The sequence below is a fragment of the Cebus imitator genome, unplaced genomic scaffold (genome assembly GCF_001604975.1).
Source record: "Cebus imitator isolate Cc_AM_T3 unplaced genomic scaffold, Cebus_imitator-1.0 Scaffold102, whole genome shotgun sequence".
Lineage (NCBI taxonomy): Eukaryota > Metazoa > Chordata > Mammalia > Primates > Cebidae > Cebus > Cebus imitator.
Window position 1 is genome coordinate 321,046 of NW_016107417.1, and position 9,146 is coordinate 330,191.

General features: G+C 55.7%; 1 protein-coding gene across 1 annotated transcript in view; it reads right to left on the reverse strand.

Moving 5' to 3' along the window:
- LRP5 (LDL receptor related protein 5) overlaps window positions 1–9,146 on the reverse strand; it is a 133,509-nt gene that overhangs the window by 31,107 nt on the left and 93,256 nt on the right. Inside the window, exons 10-13 of the mRNA XM_017536942.2 lie at window positions 8,932–9,146; window positions 7,478–7,662; window positions 4,826–5,149; window positions 2,022–2,221 (exon numbers count right to left, since the gene is read on the reverse strand). The exon at window positions 8,932–9,146 is cut by the window's right edge and continues 10 nt beyond it. Coding sequence (XP_017392431.1) covers window positions 2,022–2,221; window positions 4,826–5,149; window positions 7,478–7,662; window positions 8,932–9,146 — 924 coding nt within the window. The remainder of the gene's footprint in view (window positions 1–2,021; window positions 2,222–4,825; window positions 5,150–7,477; window positions 7,663–8,931) is intronic.

The window sequence follows — 9,146 nt, forward strand, 5'->3', positions numbered from 1 at the left end:
ATTTTTGTATTTTTAGTAGAAACGGGGTTTCACCATGTTGGCCAGGCTGGTCTCAATCTCCTGACCTCGTTATCCACTCACCTCAGCCTCCCAAAGTGCTGGGATTACAGGCGGGCTCTATAGTTTTTATAAAAGAAGGGTTCTTAGGAGCCAGGCCTGTCCTGGAATTCCACACCAATGAACCTGTTATGCCCCATGCTGCAGACTCCAGATGGGCCCGAGGACACCATGAGCACATCCTTCCTGGAACAGGGCACACAAGCCTGACATCGCAAAGTGGTTGCTTCTGCTACAGCACTTGTTTTTGTTTTTTTTCTCTGACGGAGTTTCACTCTTGTTGCCCAGGCTGGAGTGCAATGGTGAGATCGTGGCTCACTGCAACCTCCACCTCCCAGGTTCAGGTGATTCTCCTGCCTCAGTCTCCTGAGTAGCTGGGATTATAGGCACCCACCACCACATCTGGCTAATTTTTGTATTTTCAGTAGAGACAGGATTTCACCTTGTTGGCCAGGCTGGTCTTCAAGTCCTGACCTCAGGTAATCCGCCCACCTCAGTTACCATAGTGCTAGTATTACAGGTGTGAGCCACCAGGCCTAGCCTAGCACTTGTTTTAAAAATGCAAACCTGGCATGGCGGGGTGGCCCATGTCTGTAATCCCAGTTGCTCGGGAGGCTAAGGTAGGAGAATCATTTGAATGTAGGAGGCAGAGGTTGCAGTGAGCCATGATCATGCCACTGCACTCCAGGCTGGGTGACAGAGCCATACTCCATCCCAAAATAAAATAAATAAATAAAAACACATCTGTTCCAACGCAGTGACGTATCAGGACAATTTGAGCACAGCACAGATCTTGCGTTTGCGCATGCACAATTTCCTCCATGAGAAACACTAAGCGAATGCAGAAAACCACAGCCAGCAGGGAACTGCGCAGGGTCACACCCACACACACCTCCGTCTCTCACCTCCCTGTGCTCCCTGCTGGGGCCATGACCCACTCCCTCCACACCTGGGGTGAAAACCTTCCATCTGATTTCCCACAGTCCTCTCCTCCCAGCGTTTCACAGAAACTCACGCGCGGCACCCTTCCACACTTGGAAGCCAACTCCGGATCTCCCCAAGGTGAAGTGTCAGATCTGTTGCAGCAGTAACGTTTCTGAATGCACATTGCTCTGGGATGTATCTAACCAATTATGTGCAAAAGGCCCTCTGCTATTTCCCAGGTTCCTAGCTCTTTTCTTACATGTCATTGACAGAGTTTTTGAGGGCTGTGTCCTGGTCCCCTTTTCCCTATGAGTCGTGTCATTTTACTGTGCGATTTTGCATAGTGCATAGTGCAGTGACTTTGAGGAGCGCGTATACTGCACTGTAGCAGAAACGACTGTACAATTCCTACAAAATAACAGATAAACCTAGATTAGCCAATACCAACTGCCCTGCATGACACAAGACCGCTTTACTTTCTTGGAAAGAAAAAAGTCCTGTGGGGTTAGACCCACCCATGACTACTTAAAAAACTGGTAAATCCAGTCTCTTTTTCTCTGAGATGGAGTTTTACCCTTGTCTCGCAGGCTGGAGTGCAATGGCACCATCTCGGCTCACTGCAACCTCTGCCTCCAGGTTCAAGCTATTCTCCTGCCTCAGTCTCCCGAGTAGCTGGGATTATGGGTGCCCACCACCAAGCCCAGCTAATTTGTATTTTTAGCAGAGATGGGGTTTCACTATGTTGGTGAGGCTGGTCTCGAACTCCTGACCCCAGGTGATCTGCCCGCCTCAGCCTCCCAAAGTTCTGGGATTACAGGCATAAGTACCATGCCCGGCCTCAGTTTCTACATATAATCACAGCCTCGGGGTTCCATGCTGCTCAGAGTTATACCCTATGACTAAGTTATCAAAGCCCAAGTCATCATTCACCCGGAACCATGCTCTGTTTTTCCCTGTGCTGAGACAGGGGCAGCAGCCTGGAAGCCACCACAAGGAGAGCGTTTGGAAGCACACACCGCCCCTGCCAACGGGGCACCTGCCTGGGTCCCGTCGTCCTTGGCTCGCTTGATGTTCTGGCGCCCGTCCACCCAGTAGATGAACTTGTCCAGTGGGTCATAGTCGATGGCCTTGACGTTCCTCAGCCCATGCAGGGGCAGGATGAGGTCCGGGCTGTGCTGGTCGTCCGGGATCATACGGCTGATGGCAGATTTCTGGCTGAACAGCAAGAAGGTGCTGGGTGCTAGAGGAGGCAAAGACAGGGCTGCATGTGGGTGTCTGGAAGATGAAGAGGAGCTGGTGGGCGGGACAGCAAGCCACTCCACTGCAACAGGTGGCTCAGCGTCACCCCGATGGAGGGCCACGGGAAAGACGGGGGACACAGGGCTGTCTCTCGGGGTGCGATATGGGGAATTTTACTCTCCATGTCATATATGTCTCTGCTGTTTCTTCTTTTTTTTGAGATACAGTCTCACTCTGTCACCCAGGCTGGAGTGCAGTCGCGTGATCTCGGCTCACTGCAACCTCCACCTCCCAGGTTCAAGCAATTCTCCTGCCTCAGTCTCCCGAGTAGCTGGGACTACAGGCGCATGCCACCATGCCCAGCTAATTTTTGTATTTTTAGTAGAAACGGGGTTTCACCACGTTGGCCAGGCTGGTCTCAATCTCTTGACCTCGTGATCCACCCGTCTCGGCCTCCCAAAGTGCTGGGATTATAGGCGTATGCCACCGTGCCTGGCTATGTCTCTGCTGTTTTAAGTACCTGTATTACTTTTGAAATAAATAATAATTTTTTTTTATTTTTATTTGTATTTTTATCTTTGAGTTTCGCTTTTGTTGCCCAGGCTGGAGTGCAGTGGCGCAATCTTGGCTCACTGCAACTTCCACCTCCCAGGTTCAAGCGATTCTCCTGTTTCAGCCACCAGAGTAGCTGGGATTACAGGAGTGTGCCACCATACCCAGCTAATTTTGTATTTTTTGTAGAGACAGGGTTTCACCATGTTGGTCAGGCTGGTCTCGACCTCCCAACCTCAGGTGGTCCGCCCACCTTGGCCTCCTCAAGTGCTGGGATTACAGGCATGAGGCACCGCGCCCGGCCAATAAATATATTTTTAAATGATGAAAACTTAAGACAGAAGGCAGGTAATGGTCGTGAACACCGGTAGTGGAATGGTAGTGAAACTCATACCCACGAATGGGTGTGCAGTTTGCTATGTGCCCATGTGTGTGCCAGTGAATTGCGGAAAACTGAGCAAAGTCAATGACGAGCTCAGGAGGGGACAGTCCTCGAGGGTGTCAGTGAGTAGCACATGCCACCATGAGGCATCCCTGGAATCAAGCTGGGCCTCGTCTCAGTGCACTGGCACCAGGACCCGAAGAACCGACTCTAGCAGGACCAGAACATCGGATGCCTCTACCTCCCGGCAGCTAACAGAGTCTCCTGGGGGTTCCAAAGGTGTGGCACTTTGAGCACACTGGCAGCGGGCTCCCGTGGCTGGTATGAAATCCAAGTTGCTGCACCGGGTCTGCCGGCCACAGAATGGGGACTCTGAGTCATGGCAACCTCTCCTTGCCACGGGTTACCTGCACCTCCATTTGACCCTTCAAGGTCATGGTCCCAGGGAGGGATGGTGAGCACCAGGACCAAGGGCAGCCCAGGCATGGGAAGGCCTAGACTCTGACCTAGGCCCATCTCCTGCCAGCCTGGGCCTCCAACAGCCCCTTAACCCTTGCAAGCCTTAAGCTCCCCATCCACATAGCTAGGACAGGCAAGACCAGCCCTGCCAGTGCCCAGGTCTGCATGAGACTCCAACAGGACCTGGATGACAAAGAGCTTTAGAAACTCTCAAGTGCTGTGTAGGGAAGCATAACCAGCTTGCTGCTGACGTCACCGGGGAAGAGCCTGCCAACAGGAAGCACCTGTACCCTGGAGAGGCCAGAGGAAAGTCTTCTCATCACTAACATGAGAACAAAGAGCCCCACCTACTTCAGAGGGTCAGTGCAAAAATTCTCCGAGCTAGGCTGGGCACAGTGGCTCATGCCTGTAATCCCAGCACTTTGGGAGGCCGAGGCAGGCAGATCATGAGGCCGGGAGTTCAAGGCCAGCCTGGCCAACACAGTAAAACCCCGTCTCTACTAAAAATACAAAAATTAGACAGGCATGGTGGCACACGTCTGTAATCCCAGCTCCTCGGGAGGCTGAGGCAGGAGAATTGCTCAAACCCAGGAGGCAGAAGTTGCAGTGAGCCGAGATCATATTACTGCACTCCAGCCTGGGCAACAAGAACAAGACTCCATCTCAAAAAAAACAAAAACAAAAAACAATTGCTCGAGCTGATGCTAGGCTGCCTGGCAAGGGGTCAGGAGCAGGGACTCTTGAGCCAGCCCACTGCAGTCAACCCTCGCTCAACCCGCTCCGGCTGTGTGGCCTTGGGTGAGTTGCCACACCTCTCTGCGTGTCAGGTTCCTTGTGTGAAATGGGACCATGCTACTCCCCGCCCTCTGGGCTTGAGGAGTAAATGAGTGCTGTGGAAAGCACTCAGCACCGGCCTGACAGTATGAGCGAGCACCCTTCCCCAGCAACTGGTTTTCACACCCAAAGATACTCCCCAGGACCTGGCAGCTCAGGGGCTGGGCCATTTACCTGTGTCCTGATGAAGTCCACTCAAGTCCACCCTGCCTGGACCTGGACCTCCAGGTAGCATCATGCAGCTTGTGCAGTGCACAACCTCCCCAACCATCTATGTACACCCGGGAAGCCCAGATGAGAAGCTCCTTTCAGCATCAGCTCCCAGAACCAGCCTGATCTAATGTGGGAGTGAGGTGCAGGAGAACGTGAGGCACTTACGGCTACAGTTGCGACCGCTGGGGTCCAGGGTGTAGTGTGAGGCACAGCCACAGCGGTGGCCGCCGGGGATGGCAAGGCACAGCTGCCCGCACTGCCCATTGTCGTGCACGCAGTCGTTGAGGCCATCCTGGCGGGAGGAGTGGAACACCAGGATGTCCATCACGAAGTCCAGATGGCCCTGGATGAGGGTGCGGTTCTGGCCGCTGGTCTTGTCGGCCCGCTCGATGCTGTGCAGATTCCAGTCCGTCCAGTAGATATAATCGCTGTACTGCGTCAGACCGAACGGGTGCGGCAGATCGTCGGCAATCACGACCCGCTCCTGGCCTGCAGGGACACACAACAGGAATGGTGTCGGCAACGGCACAGCCAGGCCACAGAGCACAGGGCGCCCCGTGGGGCGAGTCGGTTCAACCCTGCAGCCTAGCGACCAAGTGAAAGCCTCAAAGTGTCTGTCCACTCTGCAAAACAGGCAAGATCTGCCGAAGCGCAGGCAGGAGCTACCAGAATTAAGTACTGGCTACAGTCACACAGTTGCTGAGTGGCAGGGCTAGGTTTACCACCGAGGCTCCGGGTTCACGTTCCTCTCCTGTCCTCACTACGTCAGGCCTGGCTATGCATCCTCCACTCCCCCTGCAGCGAGCCCAGGCCTTCCATGTTATTCACCAAGCACTCAGTAAACATCCGGAGTGTTTAAGCCAAAAGCACGCACAGCAGAGTGATGGCCAGGCCGCACGCATGTGGCCACCCTCACTGGCAGGGCCACATGGGTTTCCTGGGCTTTTGCTAGTTTTCATGAGTCTGTCCTCACTCCGGGGTGATTAATGAGCTTAATCATTTCAGGCAACCACAGCTGTGCTGTGACTGGTTTCTCGCCTGGCAACAGGTTTGGGCATGGCCTGGATGAGCTGGGTCACGCGATGTGCTGCAGAGCCGGGTGGCAGTCTCCAACCCACATCAAACCTTGTGACTGGCCTCACAAGCTAGGGCGCAGCCCACCCCCGGCAGCAACCAGAACACGGGGTTCAAGTCCCAGCTCTGCCTACGCAGTACCTGGGACAAGGCACTCAGTTGGCCGATGCCCCAGCCTCCTCATCTGTAAAAGGAGCCACTGCAGATGGCGAGTAGCAGTGGTGAGGAGGCCAGAAGCCAAATTCCTGCTGCCCTTCCTGAGGGGTCCACATGGCTGATGCGCTCAGAGGCTCTGCTAGGCCCAAGGTCACCGAGGGTCTCTCTGCCAGGGGTCACGCGCCAGGGCTGCCCAGTGATCCTCTCCTCCCTGCCAGCCTTGAAGCCAAGGGCTGCCTAAGACCTTGAACTGAGCCCTCAGAGCTTCTTTTTTTTTTTTTTTTTAGATGGAGTTTCACTCATGTTACCCAGGCTGGAGTGCAATGGCGCGATCTCGGCTCACCGCAACCTCCGCCTCCCGGGTTCAGGCAATTCTCCTGCCTCAGCCTCCTGAGTAGCTGGGATTACAGGCACGCGCCACCATGCCCAGCTAATTTTTTGTATTTTTAGTAGAGACGGGGTTTCACCATGTTGACCAGGATGGTCTCGATCTCTTGACCTCGTGATCCACCCGCCTCAGCCTCCCACAGTGCTGGGATTACAGGCTTGAGCCACCGCGCCCGGAGCGCTTCTTTTTTTTTTTTGAAACAGGGTCTCGCTCTGTTGCCCAGGCTGGAGTGCAGTGACACAATCACACGACACCATAGCCTCGACCTCCCGGGCTCAAGTAATCCTCCCACCTGAGCATCCCAAGTAGCTAGGACTACAGGGCCTGGTTAATTTTTAAAAATTTTTTGTAGAGATGGGGTCTCACTATGTTACCCGGGCTGGTCTTGAACTCCTGGGCTCAAAGCATCTGCCTGTCTTGGCCTCACAAAGTGCTGGGATGACGTGTGAGTCACTGCACCTGGCCCCTCAGAGCTTCTGCCCCGACCTTCCACCCTCCCAACCTGGCAGGGGGTAGGAGGGCTCCTTTGGGGAGCACAGTGGCCCCTGTCACCTGGCATATCACCCAGGACAGCTACGTAACTACTCTAGCAGGACACAGTGTGTGGTCTCCTATCCTGGATTCAAATCCTGCTCCTGCTGCTGTGTGACTTGGAACACGTTTTTTTCAAACTTCCCTGAGCCTCATTCTCAGGATCCAGAGAAAGGAGGTGAGAGCACCAGTCCCGGGGTCCCCGGCCTGTGGACACTCTCAGCACAATCCCAGCACACGGTGGGGCTCAGGGCTGGGTGGGGATGCAGTGCTGGTGCCCCGGGGGGATGGTTACCAGCTCTGTAACCTTAGGCAAGTCACATGACTTCCTTGGGCCTCGGCTTCCCCAGCAACGGAAACCTCCACCGCATGCGGTAGGGTCAAATGCGAGTCCTGGCACGGGGATTAGCCGGACCTGGTGCCCAGCAGGTGCACCGGAAACAGCCGTCACCAGAGCCTCTCCCGACACCACTACAGCAACGGCACCCAGGGGTGGGCAGAGGCAACCCCCACAGCAGAGGGTGAGGCTGCTGGGCAGTAGTGGAAGTGGCCACAGCTCCTGCCAGGTCAGGGACTTGCAGGCCACAGGCACATGGGGCAGGCTGGGAGGTGGCCAGCGCCCAGCTGCCCTGTCCTCCATGCCCAGCAGGCCCCTGCCCGGCCCTCACCCAGCATGTTGGACGACTCGATCATGTTGGTGTCCAGGTCGGTCCAGTAGAGGCGTTGGTCAGTGTAGTCAATGGTGAGGTCGTTGGCCCGGCCCACCTTGTCCACCAGCGTCATGCAGTTGGTCCCGTCCATGAAGGCCCGCACGATCCTCGGCTTGCCTCCCCACTCGGTCCAGTAGATGTAGCTGGAAGGCACGTGGGAGAAGGGCAGGCTCAGTGAGTCCACTCTCACCGCAGAACAGAGGGTGCTGGGGTCTGCACCCGTCGCCTCAGTTCGGCCCTCCCCATCCTGGAGAAAGCCACGTGCAGGAAGCAGGGAAGGGCGAGACCCTTTCCCCTGCCACACAAACATCCCTCCGGGGCAGTCGCTGCACCACCCCCCTGAATTCCCACAGTGGCTCACTCGTAAGGCAAGGAAACACCCCTTTACTGACACAAAAACAGGCGCACAGCCAGGGTGAGAGTGTGCTAGAACACCCCCCTAAACTTGGCCGGATGCCGGGGACACGGCAGAAACCAGGATGGACACAAGCACAGCAGAAAACAAGACCTCAGAGCAGAGGAGGCTTGCAGGATCAGGATATAAACTCGGCTCTGGACTCCTCCCCAGCAGCCCCTCTGTCCCTTCCTTCAGCAGATCCACAAGAGGAAATGCACATCCTCATTCCAGAATTTTCTAAGTTTGACCTGCCCTTGTTCTAAAACTGGACCTCTTTCTGATGTCCTGCCATCCCGAAATCTTCCATCCTTCCCTGGCAGAACGTGCAGCAGGCAGGGATTGGGCTTTCCAGGGTGTGCACTGTGCCCACTGCACAGAAAACAAAACTCAAGTCCAGAGAGACCCCACACACACACACATCTGGGGCCTGTCTGACCACAGTGCCCAAGGCAGGGCCCCTAGGATGCCCGGCAGCTACGAGCACGCTTGCCTCTCAAGGTTGGTCGTAAACTGTGGCTCAGCAGCCTCCAGGAGGCCATTTTGGAGTGGCCTGAGGTCCAGGGACCTCAAAGCCAGTTCTGGATTGTGGTTTTGGCAAAACGGCGCAAAGCCAGGAGGCCTGGTTGTGAGTCTGAGGCAGCACTTCCTGGCCCAGCTCCACACTAACTGGGTATGTGACCTCAGATGCGTCCCTCAGTTTCTCTGATACTGTTTCTGCATCTGTAAAACCAACACAGACACTGCCTGATGCAGGCCCTGTGGATGCCTTGGTGAGACGGCCCAGGTGAAAGCAGCCAGCACTGAGCCTGACACGGCCTCAGCACCCGCTCCGTGAAGGAGCTCCATGACTTCCGAGGGGCCTGTCACTCCTGGCCACCATCAAGGCGAATGATGTTGGTACAGCTGGGATCACCGAGGGCCACACGGGCAGCCTGCCACCTTCCCAGCTGGCACGCCCGCACTGACGTACACAGAGAGAGGGACAGGAGGACGCCCGGGACAGGCAAACTCTTACCCCTCGGTGGGATCCAGGGCCAGCGACCGCGGGTTGTCCAGGTCCCTCCACACGAGGACTTGCCGGAACTGCCCATCCAGCCGCGCCACTTCGATCCTGTTGGTCCCGGTGTCGGCCCAATAGAGGTTCTTGCCCATCCAGTCAACAGCCATGCCCTCGGGGTAGTCAAGGCCAAACTCCACCACGTGCTCCACAGAGCTCCCGTTCAGGAAGGC